General features: G+C 41.6%; 3 protein-coding genes across 3 annotated transcripts in view; 2 read left to right on the top strand and 1 right to left on the bottom strand.

Annotated features, from left to right (window-relative positions):
- The first annotated feature begins 3,501 nt into the window (after positions 1-3,501).
- Positions 3,502-21,287, top strand: YY1AP1 (YY1 associated protein 1). Its single transcript, XM_040230323.1, is given in 13 exon segments — positions 3,502-3,589; positions 3,998-4,101; positions 8,263-8,461; positions 9,082-9,168; positions 10,196-10,367; positions 12,032-12,068; positions 12,070-12,165; positions 13,228-13,378; positions 17,799-17,915; positions 18,325-18,478; positions 18,481-19,497; positions 21,004-21,118; positions 21,120-21,287. Coding segments are annotated over 12 exon segments (2,352 nt in total). The 5' UTR covers positions 3,502-3,589; positions 3,998-4,009; the 3' UTR covers positions 21,235-21,287.
- The window catches only part of GON4L (gon-4 like), a 122,342-nt gene continuing 98,573 nt past the window's right edge, over positions 3,519-27,287 (top strand). The window contains exon 1 of the mRNA XM_040230319.1: positions 3,519-3,589. The gene's annotated coding sequence lies outside the window, so the exon portion shown is untranslated. The remainder of the gene's footprint in view (positions 3,590-27,287) is intronic.
- On the bottom strand, positions 19,595-20,995 carry LOC120855719 (PRELI domain containing protein 3B-like). The gene is made up of 2 exons (XM_040230322.1): positions 20,025-20,995; positions 19,595-19,967 (listed from the first exon to the last, which is right to left on the bottom strand). The coding sequence occupies exon 1, from the start codon at positions 20,903-20,905 to the stop codon at positions 20,321-20,323; it is 585 nt and encodes a 194-aa protein (XP_040086256.1). The 5' UTR covers positions 20,906-20,995; the 3' UTR covers positions 19,595-19,967; positions 20,025-20,320.

A 27,287-nucleotide genomic window follows, 5' to 3' on the forward strand; every position in this document is an offset into this window, starting at 1 on the left:
CCTACTCTCAAACACCTCCTCAGTTAACATTTTCCTTATTGAACCTGAATCTATCTTTTATGTTTCTCTTTTGTCCATTGCTGCTAAGAATATAATTTACCCCCAAATGTGCATAGTATGTTTCTTTTCCTACATTTTTTTCTTTACTGTGCTAAACATACCAAGTTTCTTCAGTTCTCTACATTTCAGACTTTCCACACTTCAACCCCCAAGTTAACCTTCTTCGGGATTCTAGCCTTTGTTTTTAAGAAAATTTCTCCCTTATTACATTTTATTATGAAACTTCAAACATATGGAAAAGTTGAAAGAATTGTACAGTGGACACCCATATTCTCACCACCTACTTTCTATAGTTAACTTTTCATAAATTAATTACGCAGCACTTCACTTATTTATCCATCTCCTAATCTTTTTTTTTTTAAGCATTTCATAGTGAGTTGTAGATATCTAAACATTTCATCAGGGAGAAGGCAAAGGCACCCCACTCCAGTACTCCTGCCTGGAAAATCCCATGGACGGAGGAGCCTGGTGGGCTGCAGTCCATGGGGTCGCTGAGGGTCAGGCATGACTGAGCGACTTCATTTTCACTTTTCACTTTCCTGCATTGGAGAAGAAAATGGCAACCCACTCCAGTGTTCTTGCCTGGAGAATCCCTGGGGGAACCTGGTGGGCTGCCGTCTATGGGGTCGCACAGAGTCGGCCATGACTGAAGTGACTTAGCAGCAGCAGCAAACATTTCATCATGAATATCATGAATTAGGGGCTTCCCAGGTGGTGCTTGTGGTAAAGAACCCACCTGCCCATGCAAGAGAGATAAGATACCACAGGTTCAATCGTTCGGTCGGGAAGATCCCCTGGAGAAGGGAATGGCAACCCATTCCATTATTCTGGCCTGGAGAATCTCATGGGAAGAGAAACCTGGTGGGCCGCAATCCATCAGTTTGCAAAGAATTAGACATGACTGAAGCGACTTAGCCCACATGCATCATGAATTAGAACTGAATATTTGTTTACAGTTTTTCTTTTTAGGTATGTTTATATACATTATTATATAAATTATTGACTTCCCTGGTGGCTCAGACGGTAAAGCGTCTGTCTACAATTCGGGAGACCCGGGTTCCATCCCTGGGTCAGGAAGATCCCCTGGAGAAGGAAATGGCAATCCACTTCAGTACTATTGCCTGGAAAATCCCATGGACAGAGGAGCCTGGTTGGCTACAGTCCATGGGGTCGCAAAGAGTCGGACACAACTGAGTGACTTCACATCACTCACATACACATTATTGCATAGAAATCTTAAGTGTACTATTCAGTGAGGTTTGATGAGTGAAACCCCTAACAAGATAGATATTTATCACCCCCAAAGTACCTACTGACCCCTCGAGATCAGTACCCTGACCGTTCTCCCAGGTGCAACCATTGTTCTGTTTTTTTTCTATCACAGATTAGGTGTTTGCTTGTTTTAAAACTTCATGTAAATGGAATCATGTAGTATGTATGGTGTTGTGTAAGGCTTCTTTCACTTAGCATGTTTCTGAGATTCATGTGTATTGCTTGTATTATTTAATTTCTTCCTTTTTATTGCTGAGTTGGATTCCAGTGTAGAAATATACCAATTTATTTATTTTTCATCTATCCCTAGTTGTTGATGGACACCTGATTCTTTCTAATTTCTGGCTGTCTTGAATAAAGATAGCTCTGAACTCTCTTGTTATTTAAAAAAAAAATTTTTTTTTAATTGAAGGATAATTGCTTTAGAGAACCTTGTTGTTTTCTGTCTGACCTCAACATGAATCAGCCATAGGTGTATATTTGTCTCCTCCCTCTTGAACCTCCCTCCCATCTGCCTCCCCATCCCACCCCTCTAGGTTGATACAGAGCCCCTGTTTAAGTTCCCTGAGACATACAGCAAATTCCCTTTGGTTATCAATTTTATTATGGTAATATAAGTTTCCATCTTACTCTCTCCATACGTCTCACTCTCTCCTTCCCTCTCCCCATGTCCATAAGTCTGTTCTCTATGTCTGTTTCTCCATTGCTCCCTTGCAAATAAATTCATCAGTACCATCTTTCTAGATTCCATATATATGTATTAGTATATGATATTTATCTTTCTCTTGCTGACTTACTTCACTCTGTCTAATAGGCTCTAGGTTCATCCACCTCATTAGAACTGACTCAAATGTGTTCCTTTTATGGCTGAGTAATATTCCATTGTGCATGTTTTCTCTTGTTAGAGTTGTGAACAAATATTTCATTTCCTTTGGTCAGCTCTCTAGGGGAGGAATTGTTAGCAGTATATTCTGAGAAATTGCCAGCCCTTTTTCCAAAGATCTTTTATATTCTCTTTAGAGTTCCAGTTGATTCACATCCTCATAAACGTTTGGATTTTAGCTTTTTAATGCCCTCTTAAGAAGGGCTTTTATAGAAATGATCACAGTCCTCTAGAGTTGATCTGAAGGCCAACCAAAAAAATTGAGACCTTTTTCCAATTAATTGGTTTTAAGCCATGTTACCTTTTTGTGCACTTAAGAAACTGATTTTTGAAAATCCTAAATGTATGACTTGTTTATCTCTATTCCTTTTCGTCCAATTAATTTGAGAAAACCTAGAATTTCGAATCTGTCATTAGTTGGTTTGGTGATCCCTTCCAGCTTTGTATCATTTACAGATTTGAAAGTGTGTTTTCTGGGTGTTTTCAGTTGTTAATGGCATTGCTGGTCCAAAGATAGAGTCCTTTGACACATCACTGGAGACTTCTCTCTTGACTCCATTCAGTAGGATAGGCCAGCAGACTATGAATTTATCTCACAAAATCATTGAGGACTTCCCTGGTGGTCCAGTGGTCAAGAATCCACTTACCAATACAGGGGACATGGGTTCAGTCCCTGGTGCGGGAAGATTCCACATGCATTGGGGCAGCTAAGCTCATGTGCCACAACTGCTGAGCCAGTTCCCTCAAGCCTGTGCTCTGCAACAGGGAAATCCCCTGCAATGAGATGCCCACGCCACCACAAACTAGAGAGTACCCTCTGTTCTCCACAACTAGAGGAAGTCTGCACACAGCAACAAAGACTGGGGTGACCACAGATAATAAATAAATTAAAAGAAATGCCTAGCTTATGTTTTTGTTTGTTTTCCCACTAGAATTTAAGCTTCATTCATGAGAGTTTCTGTCATATATCTGAGCATCTAGAACAGGGATGAAAGCATATAGTTGTTGTTCAATAAATGTTTTTAAATGAATGAGTGAATGATGGATATTAATACATTTGAGGATTTTGTCAAAAGCCTTGCTAAAAATAACTTTCTTTGTTTTCCTGGAATTCCCTCTATTGCAAAATGAAATAAGTGTGTGCCAACAGCATACTATTTGGCTTTTTTGCAAAAAAGGACATGAAAGAACTGATGGAAGAGTCGTTTGAAACTGTGAGTAGTGATCTTTGAATGAGAATTTTGGACACTAAAGGTGGATTCTCCAGCAAACTCTATCCTTTGGTCTCAGAGTCTCTCTCTCCAGAACAGTGGTCTGACCAAGCCTTCTTCTTGCAGTCCACCCAGGAGAGAATATAGTGACAGGAGACTTTTGGTAACTAATAAACTTTTGAATATCCATATCTTAGTAAAGTTTTCCTTACGAGCTTTTACATAATCTTTTCAACTGTCACATGGTGCATCCTTAAAGATTGCAAACTAATTATAGTTTCTTTTTTCATAAATTTCTCTCTTGAAAGATAATGTGATCATTTTGAGTTATCCATGCTCTGTCTTTACCATTACAAGTTGGCCAAGTGAGAAAGGTTTTTTTCTGGCATGAAAATTATGCCATGTGCTGGACTGGTTGAGCCCAGAAGTGAGAAAGGATCCAATGCAACCTCTTTCTGTGTGACAGCATTATTGAAGTCCTGTAAACCAGTCTTCATTTTCCCCTGTCACTGTTGGGGTGACTTTTACATGCCAATTCCCCAAGAAAATCCTTCTTTTCCTTTGCCCTCAGTTTCAAGATGAGATGGGATTCTCCAGCATGGAAGATGACGGCCCAGAACAGGAGGAACATGTGGCTGAGCCTCGGCCTAGCTTTAACACTTCTCGAGCCTTACGGTAGGCTAACCAAAGACCTTGAGACCTAGAGTAGAGGAAAAGTGTATGTCTGAGAGGGAGTTTTGAGTAACAATTTCTCATCCCTGACTACCTGTTGTTACTGTTATAAGGATGCTGAGCCCCATGGGGATGTTGGGTGTGAAGTGAATAATTCTCCTTCTTATGGGGCAGTGCAGCTCTAGACCAAGCTGTATCTGTTTGGGAAGGGAGAAAAAGCAGTAGCTGGCATCCATAGCAGCTTCTCCAGGGGAGTGGTGCTGGAGAGGTGTGTAGGACTCTGTGTGGCCAGCTATACAAACTACTCAAAAGTGTAATATCCAGTATGTCCTTTTTGTTCTGCTTTTCATTAACAGAACGATAGTCTAGTAAAAGTTAATGAACCTTCATTAGTCTCCAGGGCATTAATTGAGCAAACCATGAAGCACCTGCGGTAATGCCCTGGAGTCTCAAAAGTGTGTACTGCCCTTTTCACATGAATTAGCACTTCTGTTGTCCCACCCAGAAGGTAGAGGCTTTAATTTTTCCCCCTATATTTGTGATGAGTTTGCCCAGTTCATCCGTACTTTGTTGTTATCTATTCGGAGTAGCAGCATACTATCATTAGGTACTGGCTAGATGTCAGGGTATGGTTTGTGCCGTGGGTGGAACAAAGCAAAACCCAAGGACTCATAGCCTTTAATTAGTCCTGTGCTTTACCTTAACAGCATTACCTAACTAGAGAGCTTTGGATTCACCTGAAAGCTAGACCTTCAGGTAACATGCAATTTAGTGAAAAAGGCTAGGTATACTAACCAATGCCTAAAAGTCGGGAGTAGCAGTCATCAGTTCAGTCGCTCAGTCGTGTCTGACTCTTTGCGACACCATGGACTGCAACATGCCAGGTTTCCCTGTCCTTCACCAGCTCCCGGAGCTTGCTCAAACTCACGATGCCATCCAACCATCTCATCCTCTGTTGTCCCCTTCTCCTCCTGCCTTCAGTCTTTCCCAGCATCGGGGTCTTTTCCAATGAGTCAATTTCTTGCATCAGGTGGCCAAAGTATTAGAGTTTCAGCTTCAGCATCAGTCCTTCCAATGACTATTCAGTCATATTCCATTATAATAAATACCATAATATAACCACAACAGAAATCTCAAGAGTTCCTTTTTTCCCAACTTTGTTGAGTTTTAATTAATAGATAAGGTTCTAAAATGTGTAAAGTACACAGCGTGATGATTTGATATACATTATGTGTTACAAAAGGATTTCACCCATGAAGTTAATGAATACTCTGTCACCTCACATATTTACCATTTTTCTTTTTTTGAGAACATTTTCAAGGTTTCTTAGAGTTCTTTTTTTTTTCTTTTTCCAGTTTTATTTTTATTGATTTTTTTTAATACCAAAAACATTTTGTATTGGGGTACAGCCAATTAACAATGTTGAGATAGTTTCAGGTAAACAGTGAAGCAACTCAGCCATACTTATACATTTATTATTCTCCCCCAAAGTCCCCTCCCATCCAGGCTGGCACATAACATTGAACAAAGTTCCATGTGCTGTACAATAGGTTTTTGTTGGTTATCCATCTTAAATATGGCAGTGTATACATGACCTTCCCAAATTCCTTCACTATTCCTTACCCCACAGCAACCATGAGTCTCTTTTTAAAGTCTGTGAGTCTCTTTCTGTTTTGTAAGTAAGTTCATTTGTATCATTTGTTTTTAGATTCCAAATATAAGGCAGGTCACATGATATTTCTCCTCTGTCTAACTTACTTCACTCCGTATGATACTCTAGGTCCATTCATGTTACAGCAAATGGCTTTATTTCATTCTTTTTAATGGTTGAGTAATATTTCATTATGTGTGTGTGTATACATATATATATGTATGTATATACACACATGTATGTATATACGCACATGTATGTATATGTGTGTGTGTGTATATACTCCTCACCTTCCCCTGAAGGAGGGCATGACAACCCAGTCCAGTATTCTCCCCAAGGACAGAGGAGCCTGGTGGGCTACAGGCCAAGGGTCACAGAGAGTGGGACGTGACTGAGCACAGGACGGCGGCACACCCCATCTTCTCTGTCCATTCCTCTGTCAGTGGACGTTTAGATGCTTCCAAGTCTTGGCCATGGTGAACGGTGCTGCCGTGAACACTGCGGTGCGTGCATCTTTTTGGGTCACGTTTTTCTCTGGATATACGCCCCGGAGTGGGACTGCAGGGTCATATGGTAGCTCTGTCCTTATTATTTTGTGTGTGTGTGTGTGTGTTTTGTCCTTATTTTTTAAAGAACTTTCACACTGTTCCTTAGAGTTTGTATTTGATCTGCTTACTTCACACCGTATGTCATAGAAAAAAATTCTAGTGTAGCAGAATATAACCTGAGCACCTACTATCATGGAACTTGATCAGTAGACCTATTTTGTTTCCACTACACGCCTCTGTGTGCCAATTTTTAAAATTTGGGAATTACAAAACTACTTTAAAAGTTCTTATTCAGTTCAGTTACCTTCTGGTATTCAGTTGATCTGCTTAGGCTGCTGCTGCTTTTCTTTTAGCTGGAAATACAAACCTAGGTTATTATTTGATCATGAGTAAAATATCACATGGAAAGTAGGTTACCTGTGCTCCCCATATCAGCTATCCATCGAGATAATGCTTCTTAGAATCAGGTACAGCTCTTTTTGCATTATCTACTTTTTCTTCTTGCTTCTGGTCTGTTCCTCTGCTAGGTATGCAGATAATCAAAAGAGTTTTCAGTTCTCGGTAAAAGTGTACAGAGGACAGTCCTGTGTCTATAGATTTTCATCCTGGGCCTGCCCATACTTGCAATAAATACCGTTAAAGGAAACATAACGTTTACCGCCAGGGGCTGTTGGAACAAAGTTATGATCATTTAACTATTGTACAATCTAGAGGATTTATTGAATTAGGATTACCTGCTAGTCATAGCTGCTTGAGCAGGTTGTATGCTGATTTCATAGAGCAGCAACTTTTGCTTAATCACTTGAGTGTCTTCTTCTGCGTCTACCTCAGAACTAGCATTCGGATTCTTACTTCAGCCCCTGACAGTCTCTCTCTGTCTCTTAGGAAGTGGGGGTGGGAGGGAAGTGATAGAAAGCTTGGAGGAGGAATTTAGAGGGCTAAGATATTTTCATGGAGATGAGCAGGGTCATACTTGGGCCACCTTCTCACTATTTATCTGAACTGCCGTGTGCTTTACGGCTTCCCAGGTGGCAGTAGTGGTAAAGAACCGCCAGCCAGTGCAGGAGACGCAAGAAACGTGGGTTCAGTCCATGTATCAGGAAGAGCTCCTGGAGTTAGGAAATGGCAACTCACTCCGGTATTCTTGCCTGAGAAATCCCGTGGATGGAGGAGCCTTGTGGGCTACAGTCTATAGGGTTGCAAAGAAACAGGACTGAAGTGACGTAGCATGCGTGTAGGCACCATATGTTTTAGTTTGTGCCCTTTCTACTCCACACTAGAAGGTCTTTGAGTTTTTAAGAAAGGAAGTCAGGGCAGCCTAAATGAATAGGAGCTGGAGAACAGGAAATGCTAGACCTGGGGTGGGAGTAACAGCTAGCTTAGAGAACAGATGTTGTGCTTTGGGAAGATTCTGTATCACCATTAAGAATAAGTCCCAGATTAATGTAACTCTCAGTGGGATGCAAAAATTGTGGGTTCCCGTTAGCTCCTTGGCTGCTTTGTTATCCAGCTGCTGCTGCTGCTGCTAAGTCGCTTCAGTTGTGTCCGACTCTGTGCACCCCCATAGACAGCAGTCCACCAGGCTCCCCCGTCCCTGGGATTCTCCAGGCAAGAACACTGGAGTGGGTTGCCATTTCCTTCTCCAGTGCATGAAAGTGAAAAGTGAAAGTGATCCAGACATTACCCTATGTTTAGATTTTAGTTTAATTTTACCTTCATTAGTATATTACTTAGAGTACTGATTTTAGGAGAATGGGTAGGGGACGATTGAGAACCATCTTATTTGAATCTACTTTGGGAGAAGATTTGGGTAGGCTAGGAGTTTGCCTGTTGGCTAAAGTGAGACTTGAGGATTAGCAGTAGATGCAAGTTGCTCAGACTGGCTTAGCCCATGGTAGGAAGGAACTGGATATGTTTTGGACCCATGGAAATGTTCAAATCCAGTCATCTCCCTGTGGGGGATAGGTTTGAGGAACCACTGGCCAACTTACTAAATGAGCAACATCGCACCGTGAAGGAGCTGCTTGAACAGCTGAAGATGAAGAAATCTTCAGCCAAACAGCAGCAGGAAGTAGAGAGGGTTAAGCCCCAGAGGGAGAAGGTTCATCAGACTCTGGTTCTAGACCCAGCGCAGAGGAAGAGGCTGCAGCAGCAGATGCAGCAGGTGAGACTCTTCTTGGTAACGTTAATACTGGACCATCTTCATCTTTTGAGAGGCAGCCAAACATTAGCAGCTTGTGAAAGTCAGAAATAGGTGTCTTGGCAACCATTGAAACCACAGGACCACATCTTCACATCAGTCAGGACCTTGAAAAGTCACCATGTCGTGTCTTTATGGCTCAGATAAGAATGCATGTAAAAGGACTTCCCTGGTGGTCTAGTGGTTAAGACTCCAAGCTTCCAATTCAGGGGGCACAAAATCGATCGCTGGTTCGGATCCAGCATACTGCATAGCATAGCCTAAAAAATAAATGAAAAAGAATGCTGTAAGATTTCAAAGAATCTTTAGTAATCCCTTTTGAATTGAACAGTCTTATGCCAGAGTAGTTTTTGTTCTTTCTAATCTCAGTTCCTCTGGTTTGAGGTAAACTTCCTTTGATTCTTTCATTTTGCTGAAGTAGAGCATATCTGAGAAAAAAATTCATACTGAGATAGCTGTGTTGTTTTCATAGTCTCTCTAGAAAGTGAAATGTGTTTGATGAAGTCACTGACTTTGGTCTTCTGGGTTCCTGAGATGACAACATCATAACATGTCACACTGTATTATTTTCTTTCCCTTCCCAGCATGTTCAGCTCTTGACGCAAATTCACCTTCTCGCCAGTTCCAACCCCAGTCTCAGTTTGGAGGCCAGTACCACCAGGATATTTCTTGTAAGGTTTCAGATACTCCTAAATCTAAAGAACTGTGTATTCAGTTAGGAAGTCATTTCTCACAGATACCAAGTCATCATGAGCTACATTAATTCTTCTCTCCTGCATGTTTTGGTGAATATTTGTATGGCTTCCTATGCTTGCTGAGAAAACATAAGTTACTGCTTCCCAGGAAAGGACAGAGTGTGTATTCAATTTTCTAAAGACAATTCCTCTTATCTTTTTATTGGGTGCTCTTCCTCACCTGTAGATCCACCCATTTTAGGCTTTTGGTACTTCTCTTCTTTTTATTGAATTCATAATTTATTAAGCTTGATATCATTGTTTTATGTATAAAATTAATTTTGTTTGTGGCATTTTGAAATATTTTGGAGGAAGGGCTTTTAATTTCAAAATTTTGGGAATTCCCTGGTGGTCCAGTGTAGGATTCGTCGCTTTCACTGTCAGGGCCCAGGTTCCTTCCCTTACTGGGGAGCTAAATAAGATCCCATGTGCAGCAGAGAATGGGCAAAAAATTCACATTTTAAAATCTGAACTTTGAGGCAGTAATAAGGATATTTTTTGCTTGTTGGGTAAGTCTCTGGAGTCTGAGTTGACTCGTAATCAAATCTTCCTTGGATAGTCAATGGAGTATGTTTCCCTCTTATTGTGTTCAGAGGATCATGAGCGATACTTTATTCTGAGTGTTATTCAGAGGAACAAATAAAAAATTATTTATTAATTTTTTAAGTAATGGCTCTCACTCAAGAATTTTAATTCCATCTGGGCAGCTAGAACATACATCCAAAAGGCTGAGGAACACTCAGACTGAGAATAAAACAGGAATAAATTAGTATATCAGAGATCCTCAAATATCTGAAGATTTAGTAGAAGAGCTCTCTTAATGGAAAAACGTTGATTATGAATGACGTTATGATGATTTTAACCTGTCTTTATCCTATTGTAGGAGGGACAGTTTTTCTCTCAGAGGCTAAGAGCTACTGGTATTGTCTGGAATTCACATCTCCTTTGTGTTCTGTTTTCCCAGAAAGAGCTGGGAACCTTTGCTCAAAGCTCCATTGCCCTTCATCATCAGTTCAATCCCAAGTTTCAGACCTTGTTCCAACCCTGTAACCTGATGGGAGCCATGAACCTCATTGAAGCCTTCAGCACACATGTCAGCGTTGACTGGAGTCCTCGTAAAACTGTCATGAAGACTGGTAGGGAACAGATGGGTCCGCTTTAAGTTTTTATTTGCAGTACGAGGTGGGTGTCTTACCCCACAGACCATTTCCTAGGGATAATTTCCTAGGGTTGGAAGAGACGGGTATTTGTAATTTCTTTCTTCTCTCTTTTATCCTCCCTTTGTGTTCATTACCTAAGTTCTAGAACTAGGTAATAATACTTGGGTTTAAGTAGAGGATGGAGTCAGTGAACAGGACAGGAATGTGGGAGGTAGAGATGTGGGACTCATTGCTAATAATTGGACTTAAATAGATATGAGGGTAAGTATTAGGAATTAGGTCAAGACCACTGGTATGAGATAAAGATGGAAGTCAAGTGGTAAAGTCAGGTTATATTTAGGTTTTTATTGTCTTCTTCATTAACATCATTTTATTTCCCACAGTGATTATAGTGGTGTCTCCATTTTGAGTGAAACATTGATTTGGGAGTTAGGAACAAAGTAAAAATGCTGTACATTCGCCGTGTTCAATATTTTAAAGACATCTGCAGGTTTGGTTTCTACTTTCATTGGTTTAGTTTTTTTTTGTGAAAATATTTGCTGTTCCTGTAAATCAAATATTTGCTTCTGATTTCTTCCTGGTTTAACAAATTAATTGTGGTTTACTCTGGATTCAGACTTTGGTCTTCATTTTAACTCCCACTCTTATTATTCAAAGTAATGTAAGTACATTATGTCATTATGTCATAGACACTGATCTCAAACTGCTTTATTAGTTATATGTTGGTAATGAAAACTTAACACCAGACTACAGTTTTAACTTGGGCTTCCCAAGTGGCTCTGTGGTAAAAGAGTCCACTGCCGATGCAGGAGACATGGGTTCAATCCCTGACTCGGGAAGACCCCCTATGGAAGGAAATGGGAACCCACTTCAAGTATTCTTGCCTGGAGAATCACATGGACAGAGAAGCCTGATGGACTACAGTTGATAGGGTTGCAAAGAGTTGGACACAACAGAGTACGTGTGTGGTTATAACTTACATATATAGTGCCCTGTGTTTTTCTTCTGGGGATATAAAAATCACATTTATGGAAGGAAAAATATGACTATAGAGGTGCTTATCTCTGAAAAGGCAGAAGTGCCCGGAATTGGTTGGCTTAGACAACAAGACAGAAATGAATGAGACTGAATTATCTCATTCTCTTTCTGATTTTTTTGTCCCAACCTCAGGAAGAATCTGGGAGAACTTAATGAAAATTAAGTAAGAATAAGTGAAATTTGGAATACCAGATTTGTGAGGGAGATTAAAGAAGTTGGAATCTTATCCTGGAAGAAAGAAAACATTGTTGAAGGTCACTTACCTTTCAAGGATTTAAAGGGGAAGGAGGTAAAAATTTTTTGAGCATAGAGTATCTACCAGGTGTTCCTTGGTGCTTTATAAGTGCTTATGTTATTTAGTGTGTTAAATGTTCCACAGAGGAAAGAAACAGACAATCAACTTTTAATAACGTGGAATGGGACTCCTTTTAGGTACATGTTAGGCTGAGAATGATTGTGGAAACTTTTGGGAGAGGGGTATGTGGGTGGATACCCACATTATTTAGGGTCAGCTCTCTCTAAATGCCAAAATACATTCGGAAGCTTTTGTGAAGCCCTCTTTTGTTCTGGAATTTCATTTACAATGAATTTTCTTCTCACAGCCTATAGATTGCCCTATTTGCCAAAGCAAGTGGCTTGGATCCCAGGTTTTCATGTATCCAGAGCTGCTTCCAGTGTGTTCTCTGAAGGCCAAGAATCCCCAAGATAAGAATTTCTTCACCAAGGCAGAGGACAGGTAAGGACTTAGTGTAGCAGAGAAGAAAATCAGAAGACTTGTGTAATAAGGAATGGACACAAAAGACAAAGAAAAGCCGTGTAGATGGACACAGTTCTATATATGTACCTGTTTCAGCAGTGCTCTTTTTATGGGATTACATATACATTTTGGAAACATTTTATGTTGTAATTTGTCTTTTGTTTATCATAAAAACTAATCTCATAATATTGTTGGAGGAAAATTTTCAAGAAAAAACATTTGTATCCATTATCCTCACCAGCCCAAGACAATGATTTTTTTCTTTCTATATTTCGTACAGAATTATTAACTTGAGTTTAATTTTGTTTTGCTTTTTTTAGCTTAACATCTTCTTTAAATTGTTTTTCTATGTGCCATAATGTAGCATTGTCTTTTTTTTTTTTTGTCTCTGTATATTGTCCTTTCAGGCTGTATTAATGGCCCTATCATAGTCCTTTTATTTGCCTCTTTTCCCTCTTTGTCTTGTTTGGCTCTTCTAAGTGAGGCTTCACCAAAGATCTTTGGCACAGCACTTTTGAAACTCTTTGAGTTTATCTCTTTGGGTAAATTCTCAAGAGTGAGATTATTTGATAAAGGTTATAAACACTTTTCTGGCTCGTAATGTGTGTTTCCCCACTGCCATCAGCAAATATGTATACAGGCAACTAATTGAGTATGTTACATTGGGAGGTACTGTTGGTGTGGATTTAATATATCTAACATGGTGCCCAATATTCATTTTATATTTGTTTTATTAGAGCCATTCTCCTTCCCTCAAACTTTGTTTTTATGATTGTTATAAAACACATCATGTTGTGACATTTATTAGCAATTTATGCCTGGTTTTGCCTCTTATGACTTGATGGGAACACCTCACTGAGTCTTACTTGCATAGTACTTCTTAGCATTCAGTGAATATCTGAAATTTTCTATTGAGTTTCCATTAACTTGTACAAGAATTAGCTGTAAAAAATGTGGGTTGGAGAATGTGGAGTTCACCTGGGAGGCTTTTTTGCAGGATGGATTGTCAAGTGAGATTGAGTGTTACTGCCCCTTTCTCAGTTTGTTAGCTTTAGGCCTGAAGCACTTTGAAGGGACCCATTTTCCTAAGCCTCTGATCAGCAAGGACCTTCTCACTTGCAAGACTGCCCACCAGCTGACAGTGAGAATTAAGAACCTCACAATGAACAGAGCTCCTGACAACATCATTAAAGTAAGTGCTCCCTGCATGCTCCGCTGGGCACCTTGGCTGAATGCAGCCATTCCTATCTTTTTCTCAGTTCAGTGAATAGCCTTTTATCTAATGCTGCTGCTGCTAAGTCGCTTCAGTTGTGTCTGACTCTTTGTGACCCCATAGACAGCAGCCCACCAGGCTTCCCCATTCCTGGGATCCTAACTGCATACTAGGCCTCTTTTTCTTTCTAAGGTCATTGATCTATTCCTTTTGTATGGAGTATCATCTTCTTCCCCTGTTATGGATATTTTCACTAAATATAAAATTGTTCAAATGTGAAAATACTCCTCAAATTTTTTTTCTTTTATTTATTTATTCTCTTCTTCCGCTCTAACCTTCTTCAAAGGGTAGGCAACAATCCACTTATATCCTTCTTAATTCTTTTAATTTAGATGTTTATATCAAAGTTGTAAAGCATACTTTAAAGCAGGGGTACCCAGCCCCCAGACCACAGACTGGTACTGGTCCATAGCCTGTTGGTAACCGGGCTTCACAGCAAGAGGTGAATGGCAGGCTAGTAAGCTAAGTTTCCTCTGTATTTACAGCCATTCCCTATTACTTGTATTAACGCCTGAGTTCCACCTCCTGTCAGATCAGCGGTGGCATTAGATTCTCATATGAGTATGAACCCTATTGTGAACCGTGCGTGTGAGGGATCTAGGTTGCCGGCTTCTTATGAGAATCATCCTAAAAAAAAAAAAAAAAAAAAAAAAAAAAGAGAATCATCCTAAAACCATCCCGTGGGTCCCCCCGCCCCTGTCCTGTGGAAAAATTGCCTTCCACAGTATTGGTCCCTGGTACCAAAAAGGTCAGGGACCACTGCTCTAAAGAGTTAAATACCTCTGTGAGTCTTGTCATGAAAAACAATCATTTTTCTCCCTATTTCCTGCTAAGCAAGGTTTCTGCAGGGATGGTCCATTTACCTCTAATCTAGGATCTAGGTAGCATGCTTAGAATTGCTATCACCTGACTTTTCAGATTTGGGCCTTCTCTATTAAACTGAAACCATGGAAGATGAAGACAGTTCTTGCCACACTCTCATTGCTTCACCTCAGTTATATCACAGCGTAAGTTGGATTTTTTCCAGAGTTTACATTATAAGCAGTGTGTGAAAACCCCTCACAGCTGAGCCAGGTGGTGTATCATGATTACTTTGCTTTTCCTGCTGAGTATTTTGTTTCTCCTGGGTTAATGATTGCATTTTTGGAGGGCGAGTGGGACTTGGTTTACTATGTATTTATTACCAGCTCATTACAGTCTGCTTAAGTTTATAACTCTCTTTTCAGCATGCTCAGGTATTTTCGGTGCTCTGCTGTCACCCTCGTCGTCCTGAGAAGTCCTTCGCAGGGTGCTCTGATCCCGCTCCGCTCTACCCACACTGCTTTCTTGGCTTGCTGCATGGATGTCTTCTCTGGGTTTTTCTTCACAATTTTCCTGGGGTTTTGTTTCACCTCTTACTTGGGTTGGATCCTCTTATTTCTGTCTTTTTTTAAAAATAATTTTATGTATTTACTTTTTGGCTCTGCTGGGTCTTCGTTTCTCTGTGGGCTTTTCTCCAGTTACGGCAGGCAGGGGGATACCCTCTAGTTGTGGTGGCTTCTGTTATTGCTGAGCAGGGCTCTAGGGTGTGTGAACTTTAACAGTGGCACTTCAAGGGCTCAGTATTTGTGGTTCCCATTCTCTAGAGCACAGGCTCAATAATTGTGCCTACGGGCTTAGTTGCTCCGTGGCGTGTGGGATCTTCCCGGATCAGGGATTGAACCTGTGTCTCTGTCTCCTGCATTGGTAAGTGGATTCTTAACACTGAGTCACCAGGAAAGCCTTCTTTAAAAAAAAAAAAAAGTTGTTTTTGCCTGAGCTGGGTCTTTGTTTTGTGCAAATTTTCTCCGGTTCCAGAGAGGAGGTGCTTCCCTTGTGGCATATGGGCTCCTCATTGCGATGGCTTCTCTTGTTGTAGAGTGCGGGCTCTAGGCTGCTCAGGCTTCAGTAGTTCAGTGTATTGGCTCTGGAACACGAACTCGGTAGTTTTGGTGAATGGGCTGTTGCCCTGTGACGTGGACTCTTCCAGAAGTAGGGATCATACCTGTGTCTTCTGCACTGTCAGGCAGATTCTTAACCTTTGGACCACCAGGGAAGTCCAGATCCTCTTGTTTCTTTAACCCCACATCTCTTTTCCCTTGTTTTAGTGGAGCACATCCTAGTAGCATTCTGAGGTAGAGTGCTTGAGAAACAAATTTTTAGATTTAAACTGTTTGTATTCATCGTGTATTATGACATGACATGACCAATATTATAATTTCCTGGTTTTGCTATTGTACTGTGTACCTGATTTGTATATGTAACTATTGTTACTGTGTAACAAGTGTACAGAAGACCTGCCTATGAGTCTATATTTACTCAAAATTAAAAGTTTGAACTGTGTCTGTCTATTCTCCCACATCAGTGGGTCTCATATTCTAGGCTGAAAATCACTTCTATCAGAACATTTTAAGGACTCCATTTTCTTCTAGTTTCTAGCACTGGCTCTTTAGAAATTTGATGCCCTTTTGACTACTGAACCTTTTTATGACACGTGTTTTTTTCTCTCCCTCCAGCAGTACATAAGATTTTTCCTATTTCTTCACTGTTTTGAAATTTCATGATAATAGGCCTTACTATGTGTCTAGTTTTACTAATTATGCCAGGTACTTGATCAACTTTACTTCAGAAAATCATAGGTTCTGGCTTCAAAACTCCTATACTCCTATCTGTGATACCAGGACTTTTACCTCAGGCTGCTCTTCCGTGAACTCTGCCATTAAATGTCAGTGTTACACAGTAATTTTGCAGTATGGGGTCTCACCCAGATTCATCATTTTTGGTGTTCTGTCTCTTCGTAATTTTCAGATCTGTGTCTCTGGTCCTGATTTCTCTTCAGAGCTCCAGATTAGTGAAGTCAACTGTCTCAAGGAATTCTTAGCTCAGTTGCCTCACTGGCTCCTCAGACTGAACTATGCATCCCTCCACACCTCCAGTTGTTGCCACTGCAACCACCACTGCCAGCCAACTCCCCTCCCCCCAGCTTACACTTCAGTGGATCTGTTCTTCGTGGACGACATTACTGACTAGACATTTGCTCGATCTGTAAACCTGGGACTTACCCTGACTCCTTCTACTTGAGCATTACCCTCTGTCTGTCACTAAGTCCTCGGCATTCTTACTCTGCTTCTGCTCTGTTGCCCATGGCCTTGGTTCAGCACCTGAACTAAGGTGCACTCACATTAATGTAGTATTTTTCTAACAAGTGTCTCTGATTCAGGTTCCACTGATGCCACCCTTCACACTGCTGCCACAGCTACCTTTACTCCTTTAGCTCAGAGTGGAGACTGCTTGGCATGTGCAGAAGGCCTCTCCTGTCTGCCTCTGACTTGTCTCCTGAAGTTTCTTCACAATTCTTTGACTGTAACCAGACTGATCTCTTTGTGTTCTTTAAACACATTTGTGATTTTGAAAATGAAGTATATTTTGTCCTCCCTTGCTTCATTTAGCAAACTCTTGTTTCTTTAAAATTTATTTGTAGTTGGACCTAGTCCAGAAAAATCTTTAATTTGTAAATTTGAGTTCTGTGTCATTTTTTGTGCACATCTGTAACCTTTCTTACAATAATGTTATTAGTGGTTTCTTTCTTTTTAAAAAAATTTTTGGCATCATGGGTCTTTGTTGGTGTGTGCAGGCTTGACCAGTAGTTGTGATGTGCAGGTTTAGTTGCCCTGAGGCATGTGAGATCTTAGTTCCCCAAGCAGGGATTGAACCCTAGTCCCCTGCATTGGAAGGCGGGTCCTTCATCACTGGGCCACCTCATCATTGGTTTCTACTTGACTTTCTCTTCCATGGTCTGTAAGCTCCTTGAGAGCAGGGATTGCCTCCTTATCTGTATGCTCGGCTTGTAGCATAGTGCCTAGTGCTTATTGTCAGTGTAAACTCAGTTCCCCTCTTCATTCACTCTTAAAACTGAGCTGCTCAGTCTTTCTTTTCTTCTTTTCTTCCCTCCCAAAGCTACTTGCACCGTTATTTGCTTAAAAGGAAGCTTCCATGTGGTCAGGATAAGGATTAACAAGGCACTCCCATTTGCAGGAGCAAATTTTAGATAAGATGACTCTGCTTCCTTTTTTCTGTGACCTAAACTTTTCCCTTCCTGGTGACCAGAATGGAGCTTATCAGAAAATATTAAGTAATAATAAAATATTTATTAATTGGAGATTAGCTTAATTTGAAATGCAGAGCAGTCAGTATATGCTGTTTTGTGTGTATATATATATATGTGTGTGTGTCTCAGACCACTGCCCACTACACTTCCCAAACTGATGAATGCACTGTTTCTGGAAGGAATGTGACTCATGCTTTATTTCTTCACACTCAGTTTTATCAGAAGACCAAACAGCTGCCCGTCTTAATAAAGTGCTGTGAAGAGATCCAGCCGTATCAGTGGAAGCTGCTTGTAGAGAGGGAAGAACACCAGCTTCCGTTCTGGTTAAAGGTACAGTGCTCCTCCTCAAAGTGTCAGGAGCAGAAGGTTACTACAAGCCCAGCAAGAATGTCAAGGAAGGCCTGCTTGACACCTCTGCTGCTTTAGTTACAGAACTAGGACTTAAATCTCCCGTTACCATTCCTCTCTTGTTTCTCCACCCCACTTTACCCTGGTGGTTCTCTAACCTTTTGGAAATAGTGGTTAACATGATAGTTTCTTAAAGGAAATTCAGAGGAGAGTTTCTAGAGTAAAAAAATCAGGATGTAATCTTTTTAGAAATATCTGTTATCCTGCCAAAAAATCCTTCTTAAAAAGATGACTTGAGACTGCCCTGGAATGGCACCTAATATCTAGAAAGCCCAATTATTTTCCCCTAATTCTAGCATGGGGTATATCTGAGTGTTCTTATTCCCATTAGGCCAGTCTGCCGTCCATCCAAGAGGAAATGTGGCACATAGCTGATGGTGCCAGAGAGGTTGGAAATGTGATCGGAACCACTGAAATCAACTCAGACCCAGGCCTAGGAAAAGGCAACTTGGAACTGGAGAGTGAAACTCGGTATCCACTGCTACTGCTAAGGGTGTAGTCCTGAAGCTAAAGCCAGTTTTCAGTTTTTCTAGGAATGTCTGGAGACAGAAGCTATTGTCAGCCCTGAAACCCCTCCTTATCAGACCCAGCCCCTGTTTCCAGCCTAGCTTCATCTCTGGGAAGACACCAGCTAGGTCAGCTCACTCAGAAGCCCCTCCAAGCAAAATGGTGGTCCGGATTCCTCCCTTGATCCAGCCAGCCACAGTCTTACAGGCAGTGCCAGGTGGCCCTCCTCTGGGGGTCCCTGGTGGGGATAGTTTTGAGTCTCCAGCAGCGCTGCCAGCTACAGCTGCTGAGGCCAGGACCAGCTTCCCTCTGCCTGAGCTGCAAACCCTGCTCTCCTCCGCCTCTATGCCCAAGCTAATGCTGCCCTCACTTGCTCCTTCTAAGTTTCGAAAGCCATGTGTGAAACAGAGAGCCTCCAAGAGAAAGGGACCCAAGGCCTCTCTCTGTCCGAAGCCTGCCCCTCTCATCCACCCTGCGCCTGTTTTCTTCACTGTTCCTGCCACCACGGTAAAGGTTGTGAGCCTCGGCAGTGGCTGCAACATGATGCAGCCTGTCAGTGCAGCTGTGGCCCAAAGTCCTCAGACCATCCCCATCACTACCCTGTTGGTTAACCCTACTCCCTTCCCCTGTTCGTTGAACCAGCCCCTTGTGGCCTCCTCCATCCCTCCCTTAATTGTCTCTGGCACCTCTGTGAATCTTTCTGTACCATCTACCCCTGAAGATAAAGCTCCAGTGAATGTAGACATAGGTTGTCCCTTGACTGAGGGGAAAAATGCCTCTCAAGGCCTCGAACTCAAATTAGAACCTCGGGAACTCTCTCCTCTTTGTGCTGCTGTCTTCCCCAAAGAGGAGCACAGCCCAGGGCCTCCAGCTACAGACAGAGTGTGCCAGGAACAGTTTTCGGAGAGCAGTGCCTATGGATGGACTGTTATGAAAACAGAGGAAGGGAGGCAAGTCCAGGAACCATTGCCTCAGGGCTTCTGAGAATCTAAAGACTTCCCCTGAGGATTTTTTTTTTTTTTCTGGTAATGACTTTATTTTTTCAGTTAACATAACCAGCCCACGATACAGCATACTAAATCATAAAGTACAAATCCAAGGAAGGTAATACCTTTACTAAGTTACAAAACTTTGGCAAATCAGTACAGTACTCTTTATAACACAATATAATGTACTTTTATTGGAGTCATTACTTTCATGATAATTTTTACTCCAAAAAATGTCATTTGAGTATGAAATTTAAGCATTGTGATTTTTAACAGTGGTTTATAGCAGAGCAAATTATTTCATACAATTAATGTCTTTTTAAAACGATAGTTTTTGCTTTAAGAGTGAGTTCCCTCATGGAAGCTCTCCAAGTTTACCGCAGTAGGGCAGTCGTGCGTATGCAGAAGGGGCTCTGCTTGGTTCTGGGGTTGGTCCAAAGCCAGGTAGAGTTCCAATGCATGAAAAGCTTTAAAATTCTACCTTAAGCCAGTACTTTGGCCACCTCATGCAAAGAGAGAAAAAAAAAAAAAATTCTACCTTAAGGAGGTTTTATCAGCCAATACCAATTTCTAAGCATACTTTTCAAAAAACTTAAAATTCTGCATAAATACTGGAATCCTCAAAATCAGTCATTTCAGACAATACTAATTTCAGCTGATCCCTTTTATTTAGAAACCCTGAACCTCTGTTTGATCAAGTCACATAGCTTTTCTTCAGCTTATTAAAAAAAAAAATTCTACCTAAAATAGAGTTGTATTTTTAAAATAACAAATAAATATACTGCCAGCTTGTAGAGACCTGGGGAACTGGGTGCCATCTATCCACCTCCATTATCACTTCTCCACAAACGCTGCTGCTGCCATTGGTGTCTGTATGCTTCCTCTTGCTGAAGCTGTCAGCTCCTCAATTTCAGCATTTAATTTATGTATTACCCACTCCATTGCTTCTCGGCCTTTATTAGCATTTGATGATATCGTACTTGCCATCAACCCTTCAAGGTAACTGCTGAGACTGACTCCTTTCACAGTAATTATGGCTTCTTGAGTCAAAATAGTTTTTTCTGGGTCTTGAGGATGTGGTTTGTATGTAAGTCTCTCATCTACTGAAACCATATTTGTAAATGAAATATTTGTAGACTTAAGTTCCATTGTTTTCTCTATGGGATCCACTACAGAATGTTCTTGCACATATGTTTTGGTTCTTGCTGCACCAATAATAGATTTCACAATGGAGGGCAGTCCCCACTCTGTGCTGAGAAGTCTATGGCTGTGCAACTTTCCAGAGGGATCTATGTGTCTGTCCAGTACATCAACTCCAACCACACTCGGATTCATAGGGTTTGGGTATTTCTGCATTGCAGCTGTTGTAACGGTTTCCCATGGATGGTCAAAGACGTGCTCCGAAGTCCAGATCTTCATGGTGTCGGCGGCCAGCACGGTGTCCGGGCGGCGCTAGGGCACAAATGAGGCAAAGAGGCCACTCTTGCCCCCGCCCCGCCCCTCAGCCGCCCAGCCAGCCACCTCCCCTGAGGATTTAGAGGAAATCGCTAAGATGGAGCCTAAAGACCCTGGGGAGGACATCTATGTTAGATCTCTGGATCAGGATATCCATTATGAAATCAAAGATGAACACTGGGAAACTGGACACTGGCTTCCCAAGTGAGGAGTCAAGCGGGTCTAGAGAGGTGAAGGAACAGGCCTACAACAGGAGGAGGAGTCATCCAGCTATTAGGTTGGTGCAAAACTAATTGCACTTTCGTATTGTTGAACTTTGCTGTTTGATATTGGAATACATTCTTAAATAAATGTGCATATTTTATACATCATTTTAACCTGCATTTCTTGTTTTTATGTTTTTTGCTAATGACGTTACTTGCTGTGTATTTTATATTTATTTTAGACTAGGAAATAATGTTAATCAAAAAGCAAGTTCTTATTTGAGTTTGAAATGGGTGGTAAAGCAGCGGAGACAACTCACAACATCAACAATGCATTTGGCCCAGGAATTAATGAATGTACCGGGCAGTGGTGGTTCAAGAAGTTTTGCAAAGGAGATGAGAGCCTTGAAGACGAGAAGCATAGTGGCCAACCATCAGAAGTTGACAACAACCAGTGGAGAGCACTCACTGAAGCTAATCTTTGGTAACAGGAAAACTTACCAAAGAATTCAGTGTCAGTCATTCTATAGTTATATGACATTTGAAGCAAATTGGAACAGTGAAAAGCTCAGTAAGTGGGTATCTCATGAACTGACCACAAATAAAAAAGGTTGTCATTTTGAAGTGTTGCATTCTCTTACTCTGTGCAACAACAATGAACCATTTCTCGATTGGACTGTGATGTGTAGTGAAAAGTGGATTTTATATGACAGCTGACGAGGACCAGCTCAGTGGTTGGATGGAGAAGAAGCTCCAAAACACTTCCCCAGAGCTAAAATTGCACCCAAACAGTGTTTGGTGGTCTGTTACCCATCTGATCCCTACAGCTTTCTGAATCCCGATGAAACTGTTACATCTGAGAAGTATGCTCATCAAATCAACACAATGCACCAAAAACTGCAATGCCTGCAGTCACCCTAGTTCAACAGGGCCCAATTCTCCACGACAATGCCTGACTGCACATCGAACAACCAACCCTTCAAAAGCTGAACGAATTGGGCTATAAAGTTTTGCCTCATACACATATTCACCTAACCTCTCGCCAACCAATGGCCACTTTTTCAAGCATCTCATTAACTTTTTGCAGGGAAAATGCTTTCATAACCAGCAGGAAGCACAAAATGCTTTCCAAGAGTTCTACTCCTGAAGCATGAATTGTTATGCTACAGGAATAAACAAATGTATTTGTCATTGGCAAAAATGTGTTGATTGTAATGGTTCATATTTTGATTAATAAAGGTGTGTTTGAGCCTAGTTACAATCATTTAAAATTCAGTCTGAAACCACAATTACTTTTTCATCCACCTAAAATCCTTTCAGCTTCTCATGAGCTTCCTGATGTAGGAAATTCAAGAGATGTAAGCAAAGGGTCCCCAAGGAATACTTCATCCTCCACTGACCCTGAAATGGTAGCCCACCAGGGAAGGGGGGCTTCCTTCCCCAAGGAAGCCTGAAGACTTATCCAGCGTTGATGGTCAGTCAGTGGGACGAGCTGGGCCAGAAACTGCAAGAGAGAAGGATGGGCCAGAGGAAGAAGAGGACTTTGACGACCTTACCCAGGATGAGGAAGACGAGGTGTCATCAGCTTCTGAGGAATCTGTCCTCTGTCCTGGAACTCCAGGGCAATATTCTTCAATATTTTGTGGATTCAGTAATAGATTTAATTTATTGATAGGCTACCTGCCTGCTTTTTGCAGTAGAGATAGTCCTAAAATCATTTTTGTCTTTTGTGAGAGGAGAGGGAAAGAGTTAAATGTTCCTTATTATATTTGACTTAAACTCATTTACATTAAATTGAATCACCTGAGCACAAAGTAAATAACCACAAAAAAGAAAAAGGATGATAAGCATGGACCCTGGCAAAGGACACTTATCTTCAGGGAGATGTTTCAAAACACATCTGCTCAGGAATTCCCTGATGGTCCAATGATTAGGACTTGCCACTTTCCTTTCACTGCTGGAGCCTGGCTTTAGTCCCTGATCAGGGAACTTACATCTCTTAAGCTGCACAGCATGGCCAAAGAAATGAAGAGAGAAAAAAAAAAAAAAACCTCCAAAATCCCCAGAAAAAAACCCATTGGCTTCCAACCTCTGTCACCAATTAATTAACCTCAGTCCCTTCTGAAAAACTGTAACAGCCTATGGTGAGCTGTTATATCCCTCATGCATACTGTTTGGGGGTTTTTAAGGAAACAATGGAGAAACGGACTTGGTTCACATCTGAAAAGTACATGAGTCAGGAGGGTGAGTCTGAGGAATAGAACTTCTGGAAGAGAACTCAGCCTGAGAAAGAAGAGCAGGAAGAAGCAGAAAGAATGGAAATCCTGCAGAAAGAGGATGAAAAAATGATGGACGAAGCCATTGGAGACCCTGCCGAGAAGCCATCTGTTACCTGTGCCTCCTCGAAGGCCTCTCCAGAAGTGAAGACCATCAAGGGTGAGTAGGACAGGCCTGAGTGGGGACAGGTCTCAGGTGGCCTCATTGACACAGGGACGTGTGCAGAGTGACAGGCTTATAAAACAGGTGCCAGTTTCCAGAAGAAATCCTTTGGATCCCGCCTGCCAGTCACCCTACTCCCAAATAGATGTTTAACCTGTTGCCACTGCAGAGAAGAGATGCTCAGAAATTAAAAATTTGTCTCTCATCAGCTGCTAGATTTGTACTCTGCTCATGCAGGGTTTTATACTGGTTCTTAATTCATCAGTCATGTATGAGGCTAAGAGCAATGTTTATTTCAGAAAGTACTGCTTGTTCCTCACCAGGACATAGTTCTTTGAGAGCCCAGCATCAGACCATACTTAGACTTCTGTGTTCAACATACAGTAGCTAAGCATCTCATTATCCCAGTTAATGCAGTCATGCTGTCGACACTCCACAGAGCTGACTTGACAGGAACAGACATTACCTGTCATAGCATTTTTCCAGCAGCTTTTCTCCCAAGTTACTATGTAATTTTGAATAGGATTTGGATGGGGTTGGGGTGCCTGTGGTGGGTTGGGGAGAGCAGAGGCTGCAGGTACAGAAAAACAGTTGTATGCTAAGGAGAGAGCATCAAAGCTGCTGGAAAGGGCTGGAGTAATCATCGAGCTCTCAGCAAGCAGGGCAGTTGGGCCCGGGCCAATAAGGACACCTCCAGGCTGCGGTTGCTGTATGATGAAGGCATCCTCAAGTGAGATCCTCTCCAGGAACAGAAGGATTTGGCCTTTGCTCAGGTGTATCTGACCAGGGTAGGCAAATGCTGCTTTCTGTTCCTGCCAGCCCCTCTGAACAAGACTGCTTTTCCTTCAGGGGAGATATTTTTAAAATGAAGTCTGCCTTTTAGACTGCACAACAGCCTTCTATGTGTCTGCCTTTGTTTTCCTAGAAATATCAAAAGAGCTGTGTGAGTGAACCACAAGGACGCCAAGTTTAGTCATCAACAGATTTATTGTTACTGCCTAGGGATACCACCCCTCTGTTGCCGCAAAACTGAGGAAAGGTGATAGCCGCCATCATCAGTGTGAGGGTAGGCTAATAAAGACTTTAACTGAGCCCTTGGCTTGAGAAGATAGACATTTGGTACCTGGACCAGAAAGTGGACCTCAGTGATCTTCAGAGTCATGAACCAACCTATCTCATTCTTTTGGTAACCACCTGATTCCTTTATACTCCCAGCAAAGTGGAGTCCTAGCAGTGATTTTCATGGTTTTTCTTGTCTCCATTTACGTATTATTTACCCTCAGATGATACCATGCTGAAATATATGTACCAAGCACTCCTTATCTATTTCAACATGGAGGTGAAACCAGGAAGGGGAGGCCTAGGCTGTGAGCTAGATAAAAGTTTACCTGATTTTGCGGGTAGCACTGTGGTCCCTGGAAAATATAAATTTTCCCATTCCTCACTGTCAGAAAAAGAGCTCTGCCTTGCTCATGGCCCTGTGGCTTCCATTAATCATCAAATCTTAGAACCTGTCAGAGGAGTAGCCTCTGATGGATAATCTGGAGCTCTTTAATAGTAACTCCTCCTTTCTCGGTCCCATTGTTTCTTGTTAGGGCCCAAAGAACGGATTGGATGATTGAAAGTCCTCTCATATAGGTCCGAGAAGCCCTGTAGCATATCCCTGGCAAGTATGAAGACTTCTTCAGGTCATTCATGAGTTTGAGTCAAGCACTCAGGCAGACAGCTGTGGATCTCTACAAGAGCCTGCAAATTCTGCTCCAGGACTGACCTCAGCTGTTGAAGGACTTTGCTGCTTTCCTCTTGCCTGAGCAAGCACTGGCCTGTGGATTAGTAAGTAGAGAGAGGGACAAAGACCACACATTAGGATCCCTGGGTCAGAGCAAGACTAGGCTTGGGTAGTGTTGATTAGGACTGTTCCAGACTCCTGGCTGTTTCCATAGATAGCTTTCCCCTAGACCAGGGTCACGAGAGCCACCTCCTTTTCAAAAGGTGGTCTCCCCGACTCCTGTTCTCTCCATGTAGAGTGAAGGGTTTGACCATTGTTGCCAGTGGAGACCTTAGATACATCATAACCCTTTGCTCCTCACTGTTGCAAAATAGGCTTTCATTCAACAAAGGTTTATTGAGTACCTGCTGTTTCAGGCAGAGTTCTAGGTATTGGAATGTAGTAATTATAAAACACTAAAATCCTTGCCTTCATGGAGCTTATATTCTCATGGGGAAAGTCAAGTAATAAATAGTATATTGTATATTGAAAAATATATATATTATAAAAATGATAAAATATATAAACAGTAAAAATATATCATGCTTTATAGTAATTATGTTGCAGTTTTATACACAGTGGTCTGGGAAGGCCACTATGGTTAGGTAACATTTGAAATGTTTGAGAATAAGTGTTTGAACTTGAAGCATATCCCAGTAGTTCTGATTTTCTTGTCATGATGGGTAAACACAGGAATAAAGGATATGATATTAAACTGATAGTCTTTAAACAGTTAAATGGTGATCAGATGATTATACATAATTTTCTGTATTATGAGCATCAAATGAGTATATATGTGAGAATTCTCTATAGACTGTGAAATGTGTCTGCTCAGTTCTGGGAACAGTAAGCAACTTGAGATATATAACTCTGGAATCTTTCATTTCCATCTTAGTTTTCCTGTGTTCACAGACCCCAGAAACCCAAGGTGGATAGATGCGAGGGTCTTAAGAAAGATCTCACAAGGAATTCTCTGGTGGTCCAGTCGTTAGGACTTGACACTTTCACTTCTGGGTCCCAGGTTTGATTCCTGGTTGGGGAACTAAGAAACCACAGGCTGCGTGGTGAGGCCAAATAGCAAAGATTTCACCTTTGTAAACCAGAGCCTGTAACCAGGAAAGGTTAGTTTTGGCTTCATGCTTGATCTATAACTTTAACCCTTGTTTTTGCTACTTTTATTGTTATAAGCATATATAATGGTCTGCCTCAGAGAACCGTGTCCCATCTGCCTGACTCTTAAATTAAAATGCCCTTTGTTTAGCTCACAGAGAGATAATCTGACCCTGCCCACCTGTGAATGACTGTAAGAAAAAAGGAGCTAATGCATCGCCCTGCCTGGGGCTTACCATTCTAGGAGATACTGGCAAGAATTAAATGGTCTTGCTTTGTTTCTTCATCTCACTTGTCTCTGATTCATGGAAGAACCTGGCAGTGTACCCTGACAAGGTGGCTATTTTCAGATTATTAGTCTGCCATCTTCTTGGTCAGCTGACTTTCCAAATACAGTCGTAGCCTTTGCCTGAACACCCCATCCCTTGGATTTATTGGCCTCTCATGTGGTGAGCAGAGAGATCTTGGACTAACAAATTTAGCAAGCCAGTCCAGGAGCCTTGCTGATCGTGGCTAAGCCAGCCCCTATCAAGGAGTATTGAGATAAGGCCCAAAGTAGCTGCCAGAGCCATTTGTCTTGAGGATCTCTATTTTGAGGTCCCCTGAAATGGTGCCAACTGTCCCCAGTGCTTGGCAGCTGAGACAAGGAACCGAAAACTGCATTTTTAGGCTAAGTCTACCCAGCTCGATACCTGAATCATTTGTTTGTGGTTTTGTGTGCCCTTTTTGTGTTATGAGTTGATGAGCTCAGTTTTGTAGGATAGATTGCTTTGGTTTGCACACCAGGTACATATTCCCCCCTCAATTTGTGCTTTTTCCTCTTTGA

Source organism: Oryx dammah, unplaced genomic scaffold (assembly GCF_014754425.2).
Source record: "Oryx dammah isolate SB20612 unplaced genomic scaffold, SCBI_Odam_1.1 HiC_scaffold_28, whole genome shotgun sequence".
Lineage (NCBI taxonomy): Eukaryota > Metazoa > Chordata > Mammalia > Artiodactyla > Bovidae > Oryx > Oryx dammah.